General features: G+C 51.5%; 1 protein-coding gene across 1 annotated transcript in view; it reads right to left on the bottom strand.

The window, feature by feature from the left end:
• Window positions 1-4,702: 4,702 nt before the first annotated feature.
• WWP2 (WW domain containing E3 ubiquitin protein ligase 2) overlaps window positions 4,703-25,755 on the bottom strand; it is a 150,798-nt gene continuing 129,745 nt past the window's right edge. Inside the window, exons 11-24 of the mRNA XM_060083582.1 lie at window positions 19,640-19,694; window positions 16,018-16,099; window positions 15,272-15,400; window positions 14,579-14,654; window positions 14,229-14,300; window positions 13,911-13,999; window positions 11,862-12,021; window positions 10,477-10,610; window positions 10,067-10,207; window positions 9,239-9,359; window positions 8,796-8,900; window positions 7,270-7,366; window positions 7,007-7,079; window positions 4,703-6,527 (exon numbers count right to left, since the gene is read on the bottom strand). Coding sequence (XP_059939565.1) covers window positions 6,428-6,527; window positions 7,007-7,079; window positions 7,270-7,366; window positions 8,796-8,900; window positions 9,239-9,359; window positions 10,067-10,207; window positions 10,477-10,610; window positions 11,862-12,021; window positions 13,911-13,999; window positions 14,229-14,300; window positions 14,579-14,654; window positions 15,272-15,400; window positions 16,018-16,099; window positions 19,640-19,694 — 1,434 coding nt within the window. The 3' untranslated portion in view covers window positions 4,703-6,427. The remainder of the gene's footprint in view (window positions 6,528-7,006; window positions 7,080-7,269; window positions 7,367-8,795; window positions 8,901-9,238; window positions 9,360-10,066; window positions 10,208-10,476; window positions 10,611-11,861; window positions 12,022-13,910; window positions 14,000-14,228; window positions 14,301-14,578; window positions 14,655-15,271; window positions 15,401-16,017; window positions 16,100-19,639; window positions 19,695-25,755) is intronic.

Below are 25,755 nucleotides of genomic sequence, written 5' to 3'. Positions count from 1 at the left end.
AGGCAGTGGAGGAGAGTCAGCTAGCAAGAAGTAGATCCAAATCCTTTGTAAATTAATCGCAGGAAGAGAGAGCCCATCACCTTTACCATATTCTATTGGTTAGAAGCAAGTCTCTAGACCACTCCCACTCAAGGGGAGGGGATTATACCACAAGGGTGTGCATACCAGGAGGGGGTCATGGAGGGCCACCTAAGAAGCCTGCCTCCTACAGATAAAAACAAGAATTCACCAGGGTAATCCACAATCGACTACAGTGGGTTTTTCATTTTTAATTTCAGTGCCTAATGAAAGCCTCAGAATAAAGATAATGTTAATAGAAAATATAGAAGTAAAACATTCCTCGTTTATATGCAGGACTACCTATTGCTCCCAGTGGCTTTAGGGATAACAAAACAAAACAAAACAAAACAAAATCCCTAGAGTTAGGAACCAAGTCAGTGCTCTTAAGAAGTGAGGTGCAAAATTGTGGCTGATTAGTAAAAATCAGTTCTGACATGTATTTATCCTTTCTCCCTCCCAAGACCCCACTAAAATGAGAGTGAATGAATGTCAAAGATTTCCCATTTTGCCCTTGCCATTTGGCCCAAGTTAAGAGGTAGCATCTGTGAGGTGGACCAGGGAATTCGACACATTTCTGGAAGGAGGAAAGCAGGAGCAGCGGCCGGGCAGCAGGAGCCCCAGCTTCAAATTCATGTGGAAGGAGATTAGCCTAAAGGGTTCTGAGCAGGGAAAGGCTCAGGCTTAAGATCGGAGTTAGTGCCATGGGGGTAAACACGACAGCTCAGTCGAAAGTTAATATAATGAAACAGCCAAGCCCGCTTTGCGACCTCTCTGCACCGCTGCAAGCTGCCCACAGGCAGACCTACAGAAAGGAAAGGAAGCTAACTGAGATAGATAGCAGATGAAGCATCTCCTCTCCCTCTCCAGCCTCACTAAAACAACAGTGAAGAAAGCTTTGTGAAAGTCTTAATCCACAAAGGCAAAGAGAACATAAGAGGATTCAGCAGTGGACAAGGTTGTTTAACAAAGTGTTTAAAGGTGGAGTGTAACCAACCAAGGAGAAGTCTTAACCTAAGACACTGCAGAGGGAGATGCAGACAGAAAATGAGCGAGTCCTCACAGAGACTCAGTACTTAAGGGCAACAGGAAGGCAGGAGGGGAGCAGAAACTGGAGTAGGTAAAAGTCTCTACACAGAAGGGTGGGATACAGGTCCCCATGAAGCCCCATACAGCTTGGCTACCTCCCCTCTGCCAGCTACAGGAGACCAGGGGGCAAGTGGAGCCCCAGGCTCAGGGACCCGAATCAGAGCAGAGGGCCGGGGGGAGAGAAAAGTTCAGGTCAGTGGCCAGGACTCTAAGAGCCCTGGCTCCTTCCTGCTCCTTGTTCCCAGGAAGCCTACAGGCAGGTTACCTGGCTCAGGTATAGTCTCCCACTCAGGTGGGGAGCTGAAGACTCATCTCTGGAGAAACTGATCACCCCAGAGAAAAGACCCCTGAACAGTGATATTTAGGGCCCCATGAAAAAGCCCACTTGCCACCTAATACCCTTACAGCAGAGACCAGCAGGCAAGAGACCACTCATGAATGTCTTTCTCTGAAATATGGAGCCAAAATTTTTGAGTAAGGAGTTATTCTTTTCCTCCTTCTCCACCTGCACTCGCTTCTTCCTGTCTAATGGTTTTGCAGCTGCCACATCCTGTCCTGCTGGCCATCCATTCCAGGGTCTGGTCTTTGAATGGCAGATTGGGGCCCTGGCCTGGGGGGGACATAGGAATGTCACAGATCCAGGCCAGAACCAGTGGGATGGTTTGGCTTAATGAGTTTGCCTCCTTGGGCCTGCATCTTTCTCAAAGCCACAGCCAGGTACACAACTGGTGCCCACCTCCCCTCCCTTCTGGAGCATATTTAGACCCCTTACCCCACGGCAGCTGAACGCTCAGCCACCACTGCCAGGCTCTAGGTGCAGCCGACCCACAGTTCGATCTTGCCCAACGTTCTGCATTTTTGTTTTATTTATAACCCATGGCCTTATTTATCTTGTTTTTGAACCAGCCTTTTTTTCTGTCTTTTTATATTTGTGTTCCCTTTTTATATTATACGTTTGGAGCCGAGAAGCTGATCAAGTCATGAGTTCATGGTACCATCTTGGTGGAACCCCACATTTTGGTTTCTAGTACTATTTTACACCAAAAAGAACCAGGGCTCCTAGTGGAGTAGTTGATTCTGTGTTTGGGCAAGAGAACTAGTGTTGGGACTAGATGTCATGGAGACCATCAACTATATCTGGAGAGGTGACAAGAGAGTCAAGTTGAAGGGGCCAAAACTGTGACAAGCATCAAAAAGAAAACAATGATCATTGTCACTGGGACCAGCTGAGTTGGAGTGAGGCCCTGAGTCCACGATGACATTCAGAAGGTACAAAAAACAGAAAATGTGCCAAAGACAAGTCACGTGCTCCGATCTGAGTCAGCTGATTGGTGCCTGACTCGTGCAGCATGGACCACAGGAAAGTGACCTTGTGACTATGAAACTTAAACCAACCTCAGAATCAGAGGGACGTGGAGAAAAGGGTATTTAAAACTAGACTCATGGGGGAGAGTGTAGGGAAATGAGCAGAGGTAATAACTTTGGGCACTGACTCAATTTTTTTCCCCAAGATGAGGCTGGGGCCTTGTTGTTGCTGAGTTTAGCTGAAGATCAAGAAGAGCCTGCTATTTGTAAGCATTCCTCTGAATGGAAGCACGTAGATCTTTAGCATAAGTTTTTCTAGAAGGATGATGTGAGCCCCACTATAGAAGGGCAATGGGGTAGCAACAGCTGAGCTTTCCAGATCCAGTGAGGTCCCACCTTATATAAAGTTTTGAGCCCCACTGGGGACCTTGGGTGACAAAGGGAGTCATATCTGCTCTTCAGTTCCAAAATAATTTGTAGCTTTGGCTAATTTTATCAGGAACTTACTACAGCGTGTAGAGGTAGGGAGGCTTCCTGCTTGTCTAATTTAACTTGAAACACTTAAGAGTAAGAAAAAAATGAGGATATAGTAAAAACAAGGATCAGTAATTAGAATCCCTAGGGTGAAAGAGCTGTATGAGGGAGAAATAGTTGTACTACATTATACCATTTAGTTCTGGAGTAAACAGCATTTATATCATCATAGTGATATAAACATTTTTCTTGCTTTTCAGTTTTTTGAATAAACCTTTAGAAAAGTACAGACTTCATTATGGTTACAAAATAGAACATAAATGTTTTTTAAAAAAAACACTATGATCATGTAAAAGCAAAAGGGCAGATGCCCAGAGTTAGGAGATGGAAAAGTGAAAAAAGAGCTGGAAGAACAGACAAGGAGCTCATAGATCCAGTTCGCAGAGTGGGGAGGCAAGGGGTCCTGTCCAATGCTAAGGCTGGTAAAACAAGAACCTTTTTGAAGGGCAACTGAGTAGAATCTGTTGGGATTTTAAAGCCTATCTTGAGGGATCTGAAAGAAACCAGCAACAACAGTCGCCTCTAAAAGGTGATCAGAATCCCTGAGGAACAAAAGAGTGGGGCTTTCACTGTGGACCCTTCTACCTTGGACTTCTAAACCTTTTTCACAACTTTGAAATAAAAATAAAGGTGCATAGTCAACCGTCCAACTCCAGGACCGCCCCCTCCCAGAAGAGCAGCATCGGTGCACAAGACCTGACCAAGAGCCTCCACCAGCAAACTGTTGGACACAAATACAATGCCCATTAGGACAAAGATGGTTGTGTTACGGGACAACCATGACATGGGATATCACACACTAAAGAATTCACTGGACCTACGTTGACGAACATGGAAAGGTGTCCCTAATAATATCTCATTTAATGAGATGAGTTGCTCAATATGTGTAAGATCTCACTTTTAGTACATTTAAAAATTATATGTACATATGATTTATACACACAAAAATAGTCTGGAAGGACAGCAAACTGAACAGCAGTTACTTCTGGGAATAAGAGCGGGGAGAACAATTTCAACTAGAGATGTCTTATCGGAATTCATTATGAGACGTCTGTATAATGTGTGGACTTTTGTCGATAATTTCCTCAAAATATAGCTTTGGTGCTGGGGGTAGTGAATTCAGATGAACTCCAGGGAGGAGATACTCCGCCACCTCTGCCTCCCCTGGGAAGAAGCCCGGTGAGAGCAAAGCCTGATCCAGGACAAAGTCATTTCCATGTCAAAAGCATCAAGACTGCACTGATGGGTCCTATCTGGACCTTCAAGTATTCAAAAAAGTGGGCGGCAAGCCCTTGCCTGACCATGATGAGCTCAAGATCAGGGAGTCTCTCTATGATCACGGAACTCAAGAAACCCCAGGAAATGTTTCTTGAATGAATGATTGCCCAGAACACTGTCCCCAGGAGACAGTTCCTGAAGCCGGTCCAACCTGCAGGCTCGGCTGTTGGTGCTCTGGCTCCACGGCAACTGCTCAAAGAAACCCAGGCCAAAAGGGCGCTGTGAGGCAACTGACCGAGGGCAGAAGCCTGTGATCCCCGGACGAGGACTCAGCCACCCACCAGAAGTGTGGCTGTCTTGGTTAATGACGCACACAATTCTCAAAACCAGCAAGGTCATGGAATGTCCGCCCCTGTCTGGACCTGGAGGGTCTGTGGGGCCTAGAGGCCTTTTGTCTGGAGGACAATAATTTTGGACACATCCACGCCAACACCACCCACAGCTGCTGATTGTTTATTGCACAAGAAACTGGCAATACCGAGGCAAGGGGGTGGGCATTACAAAACAATCTGGTGACCAACTCAGAGCTACCAAAGGGCATTCCGTACAGACACCTCAGTTATATACACGTATGTACACACCCACACCCACACGACAACACTCTGCACACGCATGAGCCTGAGGCTCCCAAACCCCGCAAGGCAGCTTGCACCCCAACCCCCAACATGATGAGACACCGCAGAGAAGCACTGCCAACGATTCGAGGGAAGAAAGGTTGGGCTGCAGTGAGCTGAGCCACTCGAATCAGCACACACAACAGAGCCAACATGGACCAGGGGTAAGGACAAGGACCTGGGAGCATGAGACTGTCCTCAGAAGGCCCCGTAGCCGGTCTGAGGGCCTGCGTGGGGGCCCAGCGACAATCACCACTCCAGCATCCCAGAGGAGAGTATTTGCCTGGAAGATCTCAACACACAGCGGGATGCCCATGGCAGAGGCTGGCAGGAGCTCCAGCAATCAAGTCAGACAGTGGGCAGCAGCTCAGGGCCCTTCTGCTGGCTTCCAAGAGCATCGTTTCCTCTGTGCAGGTAAAGCTGCACTTCTAGGCAGAGTGAACACACTCTATAGTAGCTGGGGTGCACTTCATTCTCAACCCGGACGCATGTGCCGCCTGGAGGTCCGGGGGCTTGGCAGGTCAGCCCCACGTGCCCTGTCACCCCATCTATCAAAGGGAGTTGTCTACTGGAGGCGGAGAGGTCGGGATGCCACTCAGGACAACAACCCCCTTCCCTCTCTGTCAAGGGTCGGGGACAAGGCTGCTGGGAAGCTGAGCCGCCAGATCAGGCCTGCCTGAGCTCGTAGAACTGCTGAGCAGGTTCCTAAGGGGAGCAGCTGTTTGGGCAATTCTTGGACCAACAGTGCTGGGTCCCTCAGGGTCCCAGCCATGCCTGGCGCACCAGCTCCTTGACAGGAAGTAGTGACAGCAGCATACCAACAGCAGAGCACACAGCAGCCCTACACACGAAACGTTTCAAGTGTGTGTGAAGGGAAACGAAAGCCTGAGGGGGTTTGCCGTCTCCATCCGCAACACCCAAGCAGCTGGTACGACCCTTTATCTGCTGGAAAGAACCAATTGGCCAGCAATGAGTGGAGGGAGGGGCCGTGCTGCTCAGCCTCTGTAGCTGGAGACGGCTAGCGAGGGACGAGCGGTGACCTTGATCTGGAGCTCCGTTCCCTCAGACCTTCATTTATACAGATAACTGGAAAAGTTCTATACAAAACAGAACCTCTTTTACTGGCAAAGACCGTGGGCTTTGTCAGCCCAGAACACCTACCCCGAGTGGTCGGTCTCCTTCTCACCTAACCAGCCCATGAGGCCTAGGGCTTCGGCATGGCGCGCCCCACCTTGCACACTCACACACACCTAGGATTGGTCTCGGGGGAGAAGGAGGGTGAGCTCTACAGAGAGGGTCAGCCCTCCAGACTTTGCAATGGTTGATGGGGCCAAGAGTGACATGGGGGCTTTATTCCACCAGTGGGTAGGAGGGTGGGGTGGGCAGGGCCTCTTGAGGTCAGGCTCTGCTGCCACCAGCCTGAGGACAGTGTGGTCCTACGCAGGGCCACCATCCGCAGGGGCCTCCCGGGCTGTGCGGCCAGCAGTTTCTCGGGCAGGCAGGACTCAAGACTACATATGTGCTGGGGTTGTGGGAAGGGGCAGCCTGAGTTACTCCTGTCCAAAGCCCTCGGTCTCCTCGACGGCATATAGCAGCTTCTCCTTCAGCTGCTCGTAGCTCTTGTATGGTGGCAGATCCAGCCGGTTGAAACTGTGAAGAAAGGAGAGCAGGGCAGTCAGCACAGGGAGGTCGGAGCTCTAACAGCCATAGGGTGGGGTCAAAAGAGTTCCCAGACTATGGCTCGACCACAATGCCAGCCAGCCAGACGCCAGAACAGGGTTCCTGAAAGCTGTGCTGTGTCCCTGGACTGTGAAGGGGTCAGAGGAGGCAGGGCTGCAAGGGAAATGGGGAACCACAGGCAGGGGGGACTCAGGACAGCAGCTCTTCACCGACTGCAATAGGAGTGTTTCAGTAATTCATATCTGGTACGGCCGTCAGGGCACAGAACTGCTGTCACGACTCCCAAAAGATCAGAGGCCCAGGCCCAGGAGCCCCTCCTCCCCAAACCCCAGAACTACACACAAGTTGCCCGGGTCAAGGCCCTGAAGCCACCTTGCCCACAGGGCTGCCCTCACTGGCTCATCGGGTCTCAGGTTCTGGCCACCTCCCACAAAAACCAGCACACTCACCAGGTGTGGCTTCTGGGCAGCCAGGTTTCCTTGCCAACCTTGTCAATGCAAAACTTCTGTGGTCCATTGCTACCTGTTCCCCAAAGAAAAACACATTGTATATAACAGTATGGTCCCTTCCTAAGGCAGGACCCTCCGACTCCACCACAGATGGCTCAGCCCCCTTCCCCTGACTTGCTTCCAGGAAGACACTAGGTCCTGCTCCCGCTTTGAGCTGTCCTTACCTCCACCCAAGGGTGCGAGCAGGGCAAGGGAAAACATACCAATGAGTTCGGTGAATCCCCCAACAGGCAGGCGGCAGGTCCCAGTGACAAACTGCAGCAGCCGGATTCTCTTCTCATTGTCCATCTCCTTCACCACCTGGAAGCCCGCAAGCCAAGGCAGAGTCAGGGCCCCCATGGCCCAGCACTTCACCTTGACCTGTAACTCTCCAGTCAGCCAGGGCCCCTCTTTAGGGCTGAGAACATGGAGCCCAGGCTGGGTGGGAAGGTGACAGCCACTACCTGGGAAACCCCAAAGCTGCTCTAAGAGGCTGTGCTTATGGACCGTTCCCACCAATCTATGTGACATCTCTTGGTCTCGGGGACACCTCAGGCCAGGTAGTCTCCTTCCCAGGCAAATTCCACTTTTAAAAACACACTAAGGGTCTTCCCTGGTGGCTCAGTGGTTAAGAATCCGCCTGCCAATGCAGGGGACACGGGTGCGAGTCCTGGTCCGGGAGGATGCCACATGCCATGGAGCAGCTAAGCCCGTGTGCCACAACTACTGAGTCCACTCACCATAACTCTGAAGCCCGTGCGCCTAGAGCCCGTGCTCCACAACAAGAGAAGACCGCACACCACAACAAAGAGTAGCCCCCACTCACTGCAACTAGAGAAAGCCGGCGCGCAGCAACAGACCCAACACAGCCAAAAAATAATTAATTAATTAATTAAAAAAAAATACTAAGGATGAGACTGACTGCTTAATAGATATGAGGTTCGTTTCTTTTCTTTTCTTTTTTTTTTTGGCTGCACTGCATGGCTTGTGGGATCTTAGTTCCCCAACCAGGGATTGAACCAATCCCTCATCTGGGCCCTCGGCAGTGAGAGCTTGGAGTCCTAACCACTGGACTGCCAGGGAATTCCCTGTATGAGGTTTCTTTTTAAGGGAGATGAAATGTGCTGGAATTCGATAATGGTGATGGTTCCACAACGTTGTCAAAAGCCACTGTAAAAGCCACTGAACTGTATACCTTAAAATGCTTAAATTAACATGGTGAACTTTTATGGTATGTGAATTTTACCTCCACAGAAAACCTATATACGCTCATTCTTTTTTATGTACGCTATACTTCAAAAGGACAACAACGACAAGACCCACTCATATAAAGGAATCGATTCACTGTATCCAGGACATCAAGCTCTTTCAGTTTTTCTGGAGCACACCCAGGCTTTCCCACCCCACCTGGCTGGAAGGAGACCACGCGACCCACGAGAGCTCTCCCTCCTGCCTAAACCACCCCCCGTCCACACACGCACACCAACATCGGGAGCTGGCCCACCGCAGACACTCCTGTCAAATGCAGTGGCCATGACCGAGCTGCAACAGCTCCTTTTTGTCCCAAGGTTGGGTTTTTCATCTCCTTTTGCAAGTTGGGGGAGGTGAGGAGAGTGTCAAAGACGAGGGAGGTGATAACACAAGCGTCCTCAAGCTTGGGGTCGAATCAGGTCTCGCTTTCTGCAGGGACTGCTCAAACATCCCTGCCCAGACCCTCACCCTGACTGCAGGGGCCAGACCCAATACCCACCTGCCAGAACCACTGGATCTGCTTGCTGTTCTTGGTATAGTGCCGGTAGATAGTGTTCTTCTGCCAGTCGCTCATGTCTATCTCCTGCATGCCGCACAGCATCAGCTGCGGTGGACAGAGAGGGTGTCAGGCGCCCGGCGCCAGCCCTTTCCCCATGGTGCGCCGTGCCTCATCCACTCCCTGGCAGATGAAAGCATCCCACAGATCTTCAACTATTTCTGTGGGCAGTTTTAATAGTATGGGTAACACGTGGACCCCCCCGCAGAGAAGGGCCCAGGTGAGGGCAGGTGCGAGACCCAAATCAATGTTATTCGCCCGCTGCCACCGTCCTGAGAGAGCGCGGGGCTTTACTGGTGAGTCACTGTGGGTGCGCGGCGAGGCTATCAAAACGCAGGACAGCCCCAGGGGCAGGGGTTCAGGGTCCCAGCGACCTCAGCCCTCACCTCCAGCTCTTTCTCATCAAAGTAGCGCAACCACTCCAGGGGGGCCACCTCGTTGAAGCCATCCAGGAAGGCCTTGGTCTGCTCTTCCACGCCTCGGGTGAAGCGCCAGTCAGTCAGCAGCCTGAAACCAAGACCGGCCGTCGGAGGAGCCCGAGATCCACTGCCCAGGAGGCCACCGCCAGGGCCTGCCAGGGGGCTGTTATTGGCAGCAAGGAGGAAGCGGAGAGTTGACCTCGGGCAGGCGCGACTCCCAGGCTGCGGCCGGCCCCGAGAGCACGGCCTTTCAAACCTCAGAGTAACCCGGAGACGCTTGACCCTTTGAAATCACCCCCCTTCGGCTCCTCTCACCACTGCTGACTGAACCTCAGACGAGTGGAGGTTAAAAGACGAGACCAGGGGACCTGAAGTAATGGGCACATTCACGCACAATCTCACGTGCGATAGTGGGCTTAAGCGGGCAGGACACAGACACCCTTTGAGTTAGGAGAAAGAAGGGGGATGCGTCGAAGCTTTATGCCTCTTCAAAGAAATTCAGCCTTGCGGTCTTGAAGTCTACCACCCGGGAACGAAGAGCACCCGGGAGCTGGCAGAGAGGGCCTCGGGCTCTGGCTGCCCCGGCTCTGGTCAGCACGTGACTGGCCACGGCAGCCATCTAAGGTCAGTGCAAAGTGAGAGGTTCTTTCCACCCCTGGTGACCCAGGGGCCAGGCGTGGGGGCCTGGCTGAAGAGGGTGCCCCGGGGTAAGAGCGGGGGACCCTTCCTCTGCAGCCAGCTGTGTCTCTGCTCCCCTTTCTCCAGGCCCCTGGCTCCCCAGCGCTTGAAACTCACATGATGTACTCTTCCTTGTTCTCCTCTGTCACTCGGATGCTCTCACCACCTTCCTTCAGCTCATGGGTTGTCACCTTGCCCAGGATCTCCATGTCCTGGATGAAGTACAGCTCTAGGCCGCACTCTTCCAGATTGTTCTCTCTGGGGGCACGAGAGACCAAGAGGGAAGATGTCTGTCTTAGAAGGGTCTTCCCTCCCTCCTGCTCCGTCACTCACTTTTAGTGCCCGTGGGACGCGAGGACTCACAGGTGGCCTAGAACCCAGAAAGGCGTCACGGGACATCTCCCTGATGCAAGGAGAGAATTCCAGAGCGGCCCTGCAGGGGGACCTAGAAGCTGTGCATCCACCCGCACTACTACCCGCCCTGAGACTCCCTCTTCTCCCAGCACAGGGCGATGGAGGGGACTCACTTGATCCAGATGATAGATTTGTAGAATTCGGGGTCGATGGATTCCAGGTCTTTCAGGGTTGGTCTCTTGTTTAGCATCCGCTTGTAGAAAGGGAGGGTGAAGCCTGTATCGATGAACTTTCCATGGTACAGAGCCTGAGGAAGGCAGAGACATGGCAGAGAGATCTGGTTTTCCTAGGATGCCCCATATCACCTACTGCCCAGCTACTGCTCCCTGCCCTCCTGAGCATCCGGCTGCCCCAGGGGCCTGAAGGGAACATCTGCAGCACTCTTGGTCCCGCCTGCAGACCTCGGAGATGAGCAGAGCTGGCTGCTCAGGAACCCACCTCCGGCCCACTACCTGCCTGCCGGCTCCCTGCTCTAGCAAGAGATCTGCCCCCAGGCGCACAGAGACGACTCATTCAGCACAGCTCCAGGTGGCGGCCCTGACTCACTGCTGCTCTGAGCTGGGCAGCAGAGGCAGCCAAAAATAATGCAGACGCAGCTGCTGGCGGGCCAGTGGTGAGTAATAGTCTAGGGTTTTACTGGTCTGTCCTGTCCGCTGCAGGGCCAGGCGGGTCTCTAGACCGGGGAAGAATGTGCCCACTTCCTGAGCCCAGCACCTTGGCCAAGAACTTCCAGACAAAGGGAAGGGACATATTTAGTCATGGGCTCTTGGGTCCTCCTGAGAGGGAAGTGAGGCAGACACTCACTCGGGAAGTCAGGGGAAGAAGTGAAGGAAAGCTAGCAGTGAAACCTCTTGAACTACCAAATGTGGCAGCGGGACCGAGGCCCTCATGGGCTCCCATCTCCATCCTGGTTCTTGATGCTCAAGAGACACTCAACAGGACACTCAACAATATTCACACTGTGCTCCTATTTCTACATAAATACAAATACCTAACTCCCCCCTCCCTACTTTGCCCTCCTCTTGACAGATGCCTCCTACATCTTGCACCAACCAGTCTACTAGGGTTCTATTCTCAGCTAGTGTAGATTCCAAATCCCCTTCCAGAAGGCCCGAGTCTCAGTTGGACATTCCCAAATGCTGCCACCCAGCTTGTGGCAACACCCAGAGACAGGCAGCAGGTGGGCCGTGCCCGTCATGCCCCACCCTCAACAGGGCAAGTGCTGAATGTTAAGTGAAGACTTTGATCCAGGGACCCTGGGCTTTCACTTGACAAATCCTACACAAATCAACACGAAAACCTTCTCAGCGCCCTGGGGTGGCCACTGAGAGAGCTCTGAACTATTTCCAGAACTCTCGCTAGCTTTTTGCATCTTTAGTGAGTAGTTCTGTAAAAGGACGAGGGTGGGGCTCAGAGAGGGGGGCGCCAGGCTGCAGCCGCTGCTGGTGGTGTATAGGGTCGCCACCCTCCCTGGAGGGCTCGCGGCAGCGAATCTTACCATGGCAATGAATCTGCCAATAAAGCGGAAGTAGGTGAGGTGGTCGGGGTTGATGGAGGAGGCGGGGTTGATCTGCAGGCAGTAATTGTTCTTCCCGGCGTATTCAAATAAACAGTACATGGGGTTGAGCACCTCGTGGGACAGGAGGAAAAACCACTCTCTGTGAGAGAAGAGAGACAAAAACGGAACTAATGGGTCCCTCCCTGCACACCTGTTCTGGAGGTGTGACTCTCCTGTGCTGTCCTGTTTCACCTAGTCTGGAGACATGCGTCCTGGGGAGGCAGCCCCACTGGGATCAGCAGCTGGGCTAACCTCTGTGAACAGCTGGTCAGTGAATGGGGCAGGGTCAGACCTAGGGTGAACCAGAACAACTGCACTTGACGATGACGCTCAGGAAAACCTGCGTGCCTGCATGCTGGCTCCAGGTGCTGCATTCCAGGACTTTCCATCTGTTATCCAGAGCGTCTAATGGCAAAGGAGCTCCTTGCACCCTGAGCCACTATGCACAGTTGTGTAGGCTGTGCACTGCACAACGACACGGTGTTACAGTATCATAGATCTGTATATTTATCACAACAATTTTCCTGCAAATAGCAGTCAAGCTGCCTTTTTTCTGATAAAACCAGTATATCTCGGCCATATTCCAACACAGAAGTGTCTTGACAAAGGGCATCTTTTTCTAAATCTTGCAAAGGTGCTGTATGAACAGCAGGCACCCTGCTTCCACCCTACCTGAGTAGGCAGCATAATGTGAATACGAGGTAATACGTTCCTAACTCCTTCTGCATGAAAACTCTGTAACCAATGCAATGTCTACACTTCACTCCCACCAGCTACCACGCAGGTATCTCACTGCCCTTGCACTTTGCCATCCCCTCACCCCAGACCCCATCAACCACACCCTTCCCCATATGTCCACGCATTCATCTGAACCAATGCCCACGCCTTAGCATCTCTTTGCTCCCTAAGGTACAAGCCTCAAGCCAGAATTCAGAGTCCTTTGGGGCTTGAGCTAAACCAGCAGGGGGACGTCCCAAGCGGGCCAGTCCCTGGCTGCTGGGCTGTTTGTGGCCAGGCAGACGAGGAGTCCTTCGATGCAGAGGGTGCCCCGGTATCCTGTCCGTGGTTCTACCCTGTGGTAGAACAGCATGACGTAACCTACCATAGGGTAAAACCACTGGCAGGACACAGAGAGACAGACACACACGGGGCGGGAGCCACACCACCAAGCAGAGCCTAGAGAGGAGGTCACCACGGTCACCACGGTCACCACGGAAAAAAGAGCAATCGATCCATGGGTGCCAACACAGAGGGCAACGCCACCAGCACACAGAGGACCAGAAGCAAGTTAACCCAACACCAAGTGAGAAGACGTCCCCACACCATGAGAGGTCAGCAAGCTGAGCAGTCACCGTAGGCCAAGATGCTCCTTCTCTCTGCCGGGGCCCTTGTGCCCCATCGTCCAAGGCAACATTTTGCCAGAGTCTGTTAACTTTTGTAGGTGGGCTGGGGTAAGGGCAAGACAATGCTTTGAGCTCTTTTTAGGGTTATATCAGCTATTTTAACTTATTGACCCTGTGCACGTGACACGCAGCTGAGTACTGATCAATGCCCTTTGGATTGTGACACAGCTTATACATGCCAGGTATACACCAAGACAGCTGACTTAACACGCCCCGGCTGCCTCAAGACGAAGTGAAGCCCAGGGTCGATTCTACTGGACAACCACTTAACACTGATATTTACCTACTGACACTGGTGTAGCCAGAAATAATGACAGGTTGGTTGGTAAAGAACCATTGTCCTGAGCCCCTCCCCCAGAAGCCCCCTAGCCCTCCTATGACCCAAAAACTAAAGGATTAATACCTAGCCCAGCAGGGGACCCCTGGACCCAGCTCCAGCGCCCCTTTGGACTGGCCACACCCCTGCCCACTCCTGAAGATGCAGATCTGGCAACACTCTGAGCAAGAAGCAGGCAGCTTTCGGGGCGTGGGCCCTGTAGCCTGGGGAAGCGGGGTGCAGCACAGCCTTCCAGGGCTCCCAGCTCACCTGGCAATGCCTCCATAGTCCAGGCCCTCCTCGCCGCGCATGATGATGTAGAGCCGGCGGCGCAGGTCATAGGGCTTCATGTTCATGATCTGGGGAGACAGAAGATCGTGGCCAGCCTGCCACTCTCCCTTCCATGGCAGGCTGGGGGGTGGGGGACTGGGGACTCCCAGGCCTGCTCTTCGGCAGATACCGGTCACCAAAGCCCACACCTTGAGAACTCTACCATGTGGGCTTAACAGGCTACACGATAGAAGACAGGGTAGCGGGAAGGGACCTCCTGCCTGCCCCTGGTCTTAGACACGGTGATTATTCTCTAACCTGTTGGAAAGAATCCTCAAAAAGTGTCTGCCTGGAAACGCTGATCTTCACATGGCTGGGGAGAGCATTTGACTGATAAGAAAAGGAAAAAACAAACCTCAAATTGGGGTCTTGGTGGTAACTGTTCAGTCTGGTCACCTGTCTGAACAGGCTTCCACATCCCCCTGGGCTTGGGGAGAGAACTTGGCTGGCTTCCTAGAGATAACGTCACAAAACTGCTCGAGGTGAGACAAGTGACCTGCTCCCACCTAAGACACAGGCATTCCAATGCCTGCTGCTGGGCTAGAAAGTTGTGCTGAGATAACTCTACAACCCCAATCTCCGGGGGAGGTCCCAGTACCAGAACTCACATGGCAGAGGAAACGGAACTGGTGATACTTCCACCGAAAACTTCGGTCATAGGCACCAGGGGAACCTTGCTTCGTCCTGGGAATAGCAAAGATGTTCTGGAATCCATGTGATTTCTCAAAAATTAGCAACGCATCTTGTTAGTCCTAAGGAAAGCTGATGCTATGTTAATTTAAAGACGAGTAAAGTAAGGCGTAAAATAAAGAAAGTGACTGCCATTAAGATCTTCTGAAGATTTGAAGATTAAAAAGAAAAACTAGAGATAAAGCCAGAGGGACTTCCCTGGTGGCGCAGTGGTTAAGAATCCGCCTGCCAAGGCAGGGGACACGGGTTCGAGCTCTGGTCCGGGAAAATCCCACATGCCACAGAGCAACTAAGCCCGTGTGCCACAACTACTGAGCCCCTAGAGCCCATGCTCCGCAACAAAGAGTAGCCCCCGCTCGCCGCAACTAGAGAAAGCCCGCGTGCAGCAATGAAGACCCAATGCAGCCATAAATAAATAAATTTATTTTTAAAAAAGAAAGCCAGACCTCTTGCTTTTAGAGAAAGACCACCAGTGTTATTCTGAGTAAATAGAGTAGCCCCTTCCCTCCACATCCCCACTAGTGTGACATCAAAACTGGCCACTAGAGGGCAGTAAGAGCAGCTATACCAGGCCTGTGCTAAGAGTGATGTCACCTGTGCAAAGTCCTTACCCAGACTCAAACCCTGGGCGAGGATCCTTAAAGGTGGTGGTGCGGGTATTGTGGTCCACGAAGTAACGCACCCCCTCGCTGGTGTACTTCATCTCCCACCCTGGGGGCAGAGCTGGTTCCTGGATCATCCTGGAAACATGGGAAGAGAGGGGCTAAGGGCTGGCCTCACCTTCTGGGCCTCCATGCTAAGGAGGCTGGGGTCCCTGAAGTGCTGCTTTCTCTGTTTTTACCCAGGCCCTGCACAGCCCTTGAGGGTGGGCCTTGAGGAAATGTGCTTGGCAATACCCAAGTCCTGAGGATGGTTCTGCAGCAGAGAGAGGTCATCTACTGTCCCAGGGCCAAAGAACCAGCCCTGGGTGGATGGCCGTGGCCTGAGCGGGCACCAGCAATCCCAAGGCACCCAGTGCTCCATCCCAGACTAGCTTCTGGGGGGTGGGGAGTTGACAGTGTTGGGGCAGGGCTCTCAACCCTTCTGAAATCACATCATCGGAATCCTGCACAATTGGCACAGAGACCAGCAGCACCTGCCAGCCAGGCCACTCTGTATCCATGAGGAAGGCCAATTTAAGGTGCCACTTTCAAGCTCTCACTGGGCCAACAACATATCATGAGGGTCTCAGGGCACCTGTGTGTGGCCGAAGTTCCCAGAACATCGGCCGTGGAGGACAAATGCAGTCCAAGGCCACCGGGCCAGTACTGGAGGTGCACAGGGCCCAGCCCAGACCCCTCCCGGCCTGAGTCCTTACCCCTGGGTCCGAGGGTCCTCCCACTGGGTAGTGCGTGTGTTATGGTTCACGTAATACACCCGTCCGTTGTCCTGTCTCTTCTCTGTCAGGGGAGAAGAAGGAAAAGCGGACTCTCAGATTGACATGTCTTGAGCCCATGTCCTCTCCCCTCTGGCTCCCACCTCCTGGGCGCTGGGTCTGAATTTCTACCCCTGTTCCTAACCTGTTAGAGAAGTTTAACCAGTGCGAGCCTGGCTCACTCACATCTGTCACTGGCAAAAAGGACAAAGAGAATCTTTCCCTACTGGGGAGGAGGGGAGGGATATACACATTTTCAACTCCAGATCAAACACCATCTTTGGTTGGTTGATTTGCTGGAGGCAAGGGGGCGGTGTGGCAACACGGAGCGGGGAACACGGAGGGGGGGCAGCCCAGCTGAAACCAGAGGCATAATTGCATCCAGCTGTGTGCAAAGTGGAGGCACAGTCCAGCCTCCCCTGGATCCTAGTCCCCACCCCAGTCCATCAAGGCTGCTCTCTGGTTCTGCAGCCCCTCTATCCACTGGATGCAGCCGAACCAGGTGCCCCTGTCCCACAGGCAGGGTCACTGTGGGGTGGCTGCATTTTCCTTCATCCCTCTCTGATCAGCGCTCTGCACCACAGGGTCTACGTACCCCCCTGCTTAAAGGCAAAGTTTTGTTCTCAAACTCCTACATCGCAGCAAAATCTCTATGTTGCACACATGCCAAGAGACAGCTGGGGTTGTGGGCACTTAGAGTGCCATCTTGGTCTTATACCTAAGTGTGTGCTTCGAGATGGGGCAGTGTTTGGGGAGCTCAGACATACTTTCTATTCTCTGGACAACATTTACCCTCTTGCCCTTTTACTGGTGTACTAACAATGGCGCTGAGTTGTTTGAGGGAGAAGCTCTGGGCTCCAGGGGCAAACTCAACTGCAGCTGGTGATTCTGGTCTTTAAGAGGGATTGAAAGGGGCGCCCATCAGCTCCAGGTGGATGGCAGGCAAGACTGGAGCAAGACTCCGAAACCAAGAGCGGTCACCTTTCCCAGCTCAAAGTTCCTGGGCTTTCAAACCTGTTTCTGTCCTGAAAACAAACAATGCTCATGGCCCTCCCTCTTTTGCGATGACAGGGAGGAATTAAAGAAATAAAAATAATCAGTTCCAGAAGCTACAGGGAAACCAAAAGCTGAAAAAGGCACAGAACTAGAGAACCCAGCCCCCTCCCCTTGAGTAGCAGGCTGCAATGTTCACAGTATCAACCCATGGTCCTGGTCTCTGTCTGACTTACCTGGTATCCACTACTTGATGGAAATTTCAAAAACAAGAGACTTGAAAGAATGAAAAGAAGGTGACTGGGATTGCTACAGAGCTACCATCACCTCAGAACAGCCTGTGGGACCGTCCCACAGAAGACCAGCTTCCCAACAGGGTTCTGAGGGGAAGAAGGAGCCGCTCCCAGCCCGGAAGCTTCTGCTTTGAACTAGATCCTCCCTCGTGCTCTCTCCCAAGGGCCAAAGCCGAGGCGGGTGGATCTGTCCAGCCGGGAAGTGCCCTTGTTGCTGCATGGAGGCCTTTCATGGCCCACTGGAACCACCTTGCTGCATGCAAGGTCGTAGTCTGGGAGCTGAGAAAGTCCTTAGGTGACATCTAGCTTGACCCCATTTAGGAAGAAATGGACTCGGGAGCATTCAGTCACATGCCCAGGGTCAGAGCAGCTGAGACGATGTGGATCTCAAACCTCACGTGCTCTGACCCCTGGGTCGGTGCTCAGGGAAAATGTGGGATCTCTCCTAGAGGAGCAGAAAGGGACCCAGGACTGAGCACAGGAGACTTGACAGCAGGCTTGCACTAAATGCAACTCTCCTTTGGTTTTGCTATACTTTCTGTTCAATCTTAACTCCCCTTGGGGAGATGACCCTGCCACAGCCCTGGGGAAGCTAACACAAAGCCCAAAGGATTTGATCAGGAAGGTTCCCTGGCCCTCGGCCAGATGTCCTTTTCCTCTCAGTTTCGTATCATTACAGTCTCGTGTGTTCTCCTGATCATTTGTAAACAGCACTGACTCCAACCACGGCTCCTATTCCCATCTCAAATATTTCACACCTGGCTTCTAGGAGCTGTTTTCGAGACCCTATAAGCTGCTCTTCCTTGGTGACCATCGTTTAGCAGAAGTGGTACAGAAATAAACCACTGGACTCTACAGATCCAGGAACAATTCTGGGTCCCCTGCTCTAGTTCACAGGGTCTGCCAGATAGCCTTACAGATTCTTATTTCATCGGATGAGTCTTCCCCTGCCCAGCCAGGGATCCTATGTTTGACCCCCTCACATTTGACTTGCTGCCCATCTCTGAGACAACAGTGAACAATGACCTTTCATCGGTTCAGGGAGCTGGGTGGATCAGCTGTGTGCCTAAGGGATTCCCCCGCTGAAAAGCCAAGAACTGTGTGGAGGCCTCGCTGTCTGAGATTTTCCTTTAGGAGGGCTAGGAGGCCTTTCCAAGTGCCCTGGCGCACAGTGGTAGTCGACTAACTGATACCCTGCCGGGCCACAGGGGTTGATGCAACCCTGTAAATTACTACCAGGGAGTAGCTGTGTCTGTATGGAGAGATGGAGAGGATCCAGTTCAAAAGCTGCACTTTTCCAGGTGATGCTTTTCCTATCATTGTCAGCTTCGTCGTCTTTGTTGGGAAGCACACCCCGGCCTATTTTAATACTATCTGTGAACACCATCAAACCAGCATTCTCTGTCTTCTGCTGGCCTAACAAACAAACTAAACCTGACCCACAACAATTCCTGCAAAAACGGCCCTCTTCAGCTCCCAGGGACTTCTGTCGTACATGCCGAACAAAACCCTGACCCAGCTCGGAGCTGCAGAATGCGCTGGGTCCTGCCATCTCTCATGACCCCTTTGTGCATGGCCACTCCTTCCCAGAATAGCCATAAGGCATGCCGTCTCACCAAGTCATGGTTGTGCATCCCTCTAACTCATTATTGGCAAATCACACCAAGGACTTGGAGTTCTCCAGTGACAAGGAGAATCCAGTACGACATCATTAACTAGCAACAGTGCACTTTCATAACATCACCAGCCCGCACTCAACTCTCTTATCTGCTTCCCTCTGGCCCCTTTCACAGCCGTTATCATAAATAAAAAGGCGGCTGAAGTCAAAATCAGGCTGAAGTCCTCCAACATCTCAGCTGCAAAGAAAGGTTTGGTAAGGTGTCTAAGCAGACAGCCACGGACCTGAAACAAATGCATCTGGGAAGCAGCCAGTGTCAAAATGCCTTCATCAAATAGGATGGATTCTTGAGGAGACACCTTGAAAGTCAGCACCACAACCCAACAGTCCCAAGGCTGCTGGGGGATTTCTCTCATAGGGTCACCCCCCTGCAGCTGTGGCAGGTGAGTGCTATAGGGGTGCAGGGGAACTCAGTTACTTTCCCAACCTTCCAGCTCCATCACCTGCAACTGCTCCAGCTGGGTATCCCCAGAGGGTGTGCTGGAGAGAATGGAAACGGGGAACCGAGGCAGGAAAGTGAGAAGATGTGCAGGGAAAGAGGACAGAGCACGACAGAGCATCCGCTGATGTGGCTGAGGGCACAGGAGAACTCAGTACTTACCCCAGCCGGGAGGGAGGGGGCCCAGTGGGTCATGGTCAGTGGAAGCACCCGAAGACTAAACACAAGAAACACAGCAGAACACAGAAGTTAAAAAAAAAAAAAAAAAAAAAAAAGCACTGGTTAAACATAAATCAATCGATAAAAATAAAAATGCCAAGGACTGGTTTCCACATTTTAGCACTTTGCAGAGTATACGGTGGGGCCTTAGGTGGTATCTGCTCCTCTCGAAAGTCTTCAAAGAAGAAGAGAAACCAAAAAAGAACCCTGCACGCTGAGGGCCCAGACGGGTTGTGGAGAGGGTGGAGCGAGGGGGAGGGAGAGGTGTGCAGAGGAAGGTGGGCCAGGACGCCCCCAGGCCAGGCCGGGAGCCCGCAGCGGGGCTGCCCGGCAAAGCGCGGCCGGCCGGTGCGTCAGCCGCTCGGCTACTGCTCAAGGCGGCCAAGGCGGCTGAAATCACCACCACCTCCAACTTTCTCCAAGAACCACACACGGGAGGGGAAAAAATATCGCAGGCCTTTCCAATGAAATCATTCCCACAAGCCCTGCCCACGCCCAGAGCTTCCTGGCTGGGGCTGGGCCCTCCTCCCTCCTGGGCGCGCGGGGAGAGGGAGCAGCGGTGTGCGGCAGACTGAGGGCCATTCAGGCCCCGGGCCCCTCACGTCCCCCAGGAATGTTTTGCTTCCCTTCACAAAGCACCTTTCTTCTCCTCCGGCCTGAACCTGAAGTTGTTCAGTGTTCTGTGTGCGTCTGTCTGGGGAGGTGGGGCTGGGGGCGAGATGATGAGACAGAGAGAGAGAGAGAGAGACAGAGAGAGAGGGAGAGAGGGAGAGAGACAGAGAGACAGAGAGAGAGAGAGACAAAGAGAGAGACAGAGAGAGACAGAGACAGAGAGACAGAGACAGAGAGGGAGAGAGAGAGAAGGGGAGACAGCAGAAAGAAGGGGGAGCTGACTCCGGGCCTTCGGGGTCGCTGTTTACATTAGAACCCCCACCCCCAGCCTCACTCTGCTGCGGGGTCCCTGGGGCAGGGCTGCAGTGGCCCAAGAGTTCTCATAGCCTGCGGGGAACGGGGGTGCTGTCAAAGACTCTTCACACTGAAATAAAAGAAGTATTGTTCCCCACTGGCTTGCTTTCTCACTCTCTCTCCTTTTTTTTCCCCTTTTTTTTTTTTTTGTGCCAAAGCATTTTTATTTCACTTACTAAAATTTAATTGTTACATGAGGGGGATCAAGTTCTCAATGCAGACTTCGGGCTGCCTGGCGGGCCCCGTCTGGGGGCGGTGGAGCCACACACGGGCAGGAGGATGAATGGAGCTCAGTCTCGGCTTGAGAAAACATTGGTAGAACTCAACTGCCAACGAACCCCCTTCCACGGCCCTCCCTCCAACCCCCACTGAAAGGACAGAGAAACTTTCTTTCTGAGGTGGCAGCTACAAGTGACTCTTCCAAAGCAAGTTCCAACAAAGACGTTTCAGTCTTGAAACCATAGGTTCCTCGATGGGACGGAGCCCCCTTCCAGCAGAGGGCCTCCTAACCAGGCAGAGGGAAACTGCTCGAAGGTGCGGGAAGCCGGGCTGTCCTGGATTTAGGGCATGTTGCCCTCAGCCTCGAGGGTGTGCTTACGACCCCCACCACTGTTCCGATTTGTCTGATGGCTGCTGAAAGAAAACTTCCCCAATTCACGGAGGTTATTATGGTGTGTGTGTGGAGGAGAGGTGAGGTGAGGGGAGTTGGCAGGTCATAAAACCCAAGCTCCTCCACCTTTTTCGTAGTTAATACATAACAAGAACAGTGGGTACAAAAAACACGCGGCAACAGAAGGGGAGGAACTACCTTGTGAAACATGCACGCGCTTCAGACAACGAAGCCAAATAGAAGGCGGCAGGTGACATTGAGCTGGACCAGTGTCCTCGCAAAAGGGAAGGGCTACAGAAAAGGTCATTCTAAGGAATTAAAAGAAGCAGCATTTGGTGCAATTTTTTTGGCTGATTCAGGCCTTTTTTCTCCCCCACCAGAGTAAGTGGATGATCTGCAAAGCATTCAGAAGCTCTGCTGGGAAATTAGCTCCCAACTGGTACCAACTGGGCTTCAGCGGGCTTACAGTCGTCTCTTGCCTAACTCTACAAATCAACACACCAAAAGGTCTTTTTTCTGACAGCCTTCGTGACCTGCACTGAACTAGAAACAAAAAATGTTTAAGGGCCCTTTCTTAATCTTTGCCTTTTTTTTTTTAAATGTCAGAAATTAAATGTTCACACAGTGTTGGCTCTCTTTCATGAAGGTAGTTTTTTGAAAAATGTCTTTGATATCCTCTCATTCTCATCCCTAGAGGCAGAGAGAAGAGGAGACGGACAGGAAGGGAGAGAGACCAGAGGCTGATAAACACGAGCGACACGTGAAATGGGTCAGCGGAAGTTGACGCTCATAATCATTTTACCTCTTACAGTTAAAGCAAAGCACTTGATTATTTTGGATATTTCTTCCCTAATGTATATAGTACAACTTGAAAAATGTTTAAAGGAAGTGAACAGAAGCCAAGAAGACACAAAAAATTAAAAGCTATATATCCTGGCCAGAAAACCAAAACCCAAAAACCCCACATCTCCAGTGAGCCAACCAACTTCCCCTGAAATGAGAGATCCCAAGTGTTACCTGGAGCACGGCTGGAAAAGCACAGAGAAAGGGGTATGGCGGGGGAGGGGACTGCGGTCAGAAAAGAGATCCTGGATGTGCAGGTGACTCTAAGAGACAAGACAGTTTCCTTTATGATTAAGAAGAGAAAGGAATGCTGTTGAATAATTTTCCTGGTAACCGTCCCTGGGCTGGAAGAACTGGGGTGCAGGCCATGAGCCAGAGGGCTCACATGAGTTCAAGTCCCTTAGGGACTAAAAGCATTTAGTTCCAGTAATATTTTAAGATACAAACTCAGAAATAAAAAATGTCTAGCAAATACAGCCGAGGGCAAGACAAGCTCTGGGAAGGGCATAGAGGTTACAGTGTGAAAGGCAGGCTCCTTTTTGTTTTTTTTTTAAAGGATGTACCCACTGGGCACAGAACAAAACCCGGGTGCTTGAGAATTTGATCCAAGGGGCTCTTTGCAGAGCAAGAAACAAGTTGTCTGTTTCTGGATATAGCACTTTGGCGTCCATACGTTAGGAGCTGCAGGATGATTTGCTTCAGTCTTGCCAACACTGGCTACACCTTCGATTATCAGGGGAGGATCAGGCAGGAGTGGAGGAGGAGCTGCCACAGGAACAGTAGTAGGCTGCAAGCAGAGTCCCGTCACAATTACAAGATGCACACGACTGGGCTGGGCATGCTCGGTGGACCGCAGCAGGACCACAAAACAGAGGGCAAATCGAAACTGCAGCGGCCAAGCGCAAGTATGTGCACGATGATCACAAGTAACAACGGCACACTGGGGCGTCAGGAGAGGGAAACGTGTCAGAGATAAGGGGACGATAACAGCCAGACCGAAAAAGGTATGCATTGAGGCAAGAAGGAATTGCAGGAGACTGCCATCTGGGATTCCCTTGATTTCCCATATTGAACTGTATTTCGTGTTCTCTGCAGGCAGCAAAGAAGAACGAGGTCTGGTTTCAGCCCAGCAGCAGCAGCAGGAGGGGGAGGGGAAGCCAATGGTATAGTATCAGCTCTTAAGTCTTCCGAGTCAAACCCTGGGCCAAGGCCAAACCCCAAAACAACTCTATGAAAGCGACTCTTCTTACTTGTAACCAGGACATGGCACCATAGCAAACAAGAGGGGTAAACCAAACCCAGAGGGGAGGGGAATCAACAGAGAGACATTGAAAGCTGACCCAAAAAAGATTCCTACCACGTTTTTCAATATGAGTCTTGTTTCAGGAACAAAAGGAAACCATCACCTCCATCCAGAACCCTCCTGGATCCCCAGCCAAGCTGAGAAAACCATGTTAGAGGACTCAGAGAGAACATTTTCTTTTAAGCGCTGAATTTTTACTTTTAGGGGACACTCCAAGTCAAAGTTCTACCTCTGCAGGCCTGGAATGATGTTGCTAAAATGAGAGAGGCAGGAGAGAGGAATGAAGGCTCCAAAAGACCGAGCAGACGTGAGCTCCAGAATCTTCCCTTTCACACACCAAACATCTGGGTCAACTGACAGAACCTACACAGTGCATGGGAGGGTAGGAAAAAAAAAGAGAGTCCTTCAATGGAGTTTTCTTTTTTAATTTAAGAAGTCGGGTAAACAGGGAGACAAAACCATGTGAGACTCCTAAAACGCGTCCTTGTCTCTAAGTCAAAAGACAAAGATTCCCAGACCTTTCCAGTTTTGCAGCCATGACCACCCAAGAAAATGGTAGGGAAAGTCTTTGGGGCCCAGCTCAAAAGGAATAATTTCTGAAATGAAGAGAAGGACCAGATTCCATCCAATTTTGAAACATGCCAGAACTGGATGCCCGGCATGTATGAAGGGGGCTGTGGAGTGGGAGGCCAGATGCCCAGAAGTGCTGCACCAGGTAGACCACTGGGCACGGGTTGTAGACAGGCATCATAGCTGACCTTGGAGGCAACTCAATGTGACAAACACCAGACTTTCTGCTCATCCATACTAAGGAAACACTATATGATGAGCAATCAGCCCCCACAGACAGAAGAAGGAACAAGCCAGCCAAGGCCAATGTCACCATGCCTTCTGGTTGATGGGGTAGCTCCTGCTTTGGGTGAGCAGAGAAAGAGCTGGAAATGATGGCAAAGCTGATGATGAATGTTATTAACTGGAATTACAGGTTTTCTGAGCATTTAGAAATGGGTTGTAGGGTTAAAGTTCATTTCAAATAGAAACAATGTGAGTTAAATATGGTGATGTCCTAGACCAGCTCAAAAAGTTTCCAACTTCCGATATACCACACCCTGTGCAGGTTCCACTGCAGGGGAAACAAAGCTTCATGTTCAAGGGGCTCTGAGAAAATGTAATCAGAGTTCCAACTTGGGAATCCCACTTCTCTCTGCCAAAGAAGCTGTGTGGCTGGGCTCCCCACCAAGCACCAGGCTGCTGGTAGGGGCTCTAATGAGACAGAGACCCAGGAAGGAAGGTTCCTAAAGGGACCCAGTATGGGAGACCATTAGACAGTTAATTTGGGACCACAACACTCTGACTTATGGACTAGAAGGTTTAAATGTTATTCTGTAGGTAATGACCACAGAAGGTTTCGAGCCAGTGATTAATAATGTAGAGCAAAGCCCCATTCCTTAAATCTTCCACAGTGATTCTTTTTAAAAAGTGACAAAATGGGGAATTCCCTGGTGGTCCAGTGGTTAGACTCCGAGCTTCCACTGCAGGGGGCCCAGGTTCGATCCCTGGTTCGGAGACTAAGATCCCGCAGCTGCGTGGCATGGCCAAAAAATTAAAAAGAAAAAAAAAAGTGACAAAATGACAGAGATATTTGAAGACTGCTCTGCTAGAAACAGGCAGTGCACATTGGAGGAGAGAGAATGACAGCAAAGAGACAATTCCAAGTCTGCCTTAATCATTCAGGTGGGAGGGACAGAGGAAAATCAGGAATCAGATAGAAGGAGGCTGACCTAGACCGGTGGTCAATACACTTTTTCTGTAAAGGGCCACAGAAATATTTTAGGCTTTATGGGCCACCTGGTCTTTGTTGTGGCTACTCAACTCTGCCATTGTAGCATGAAAGCAGCCACAGTCAATATCCACACTATGGGGTGTGCTTGTGTTCCGATAAAACTTTATTTACAAAACTAGCTGGGGGCCCGTTTGGCCCAAAGGCCATAGTTTGCCCACCCCAAATCCAGATGAACTTTAAGGTCCCTCCATCCTTCAGAACCTGTCAGATGATAAACATCTAAAGAAAACCAGTAGCAGCAATAGAAAGGGAAGGATTTGGGTGACTGCTTTGATTTGAAAAGGCAAGGTATGGGAGAGGTCACAGCAATCTTCAGGTCTCAAGTCTGGGTAAATGGACTTGGATGGAGGCACCAGAAGAGAAATCCAGTGCTGGAAGAAAGATGGGGGAATTCAGTTTCAGATACATGTACTGAGTCCATAAACACAGAAGGTGGACATTGAGTCACTAAGTTAGAAACACTGGAGTTTGACGCATTTCACTGTGATGAGTAA

Source organism: Mesoplodon densirostris, chromosome 19 (genome assembly GCF_025265405.1).
Source record: "Mesoplodon densirostris isolate mMesDen1 chromosome 19, mMesDen1 primary haplotype, whole genome shotgun sequence".
In the NCBI taxonomy this organism is placed as follows: domain Eukaryota; kingdom Metazoa; phylum Chordata; class Mammalia; order Artiodactyla; family Ziphiidae; genus Mesoplodon; species Mesoplodon densirostris.
The sequence above is the reverse complement of the archived record's forward strand: the minus strand, read 5'-3'. Positions and strand labels throughout refer to the sequence as shown.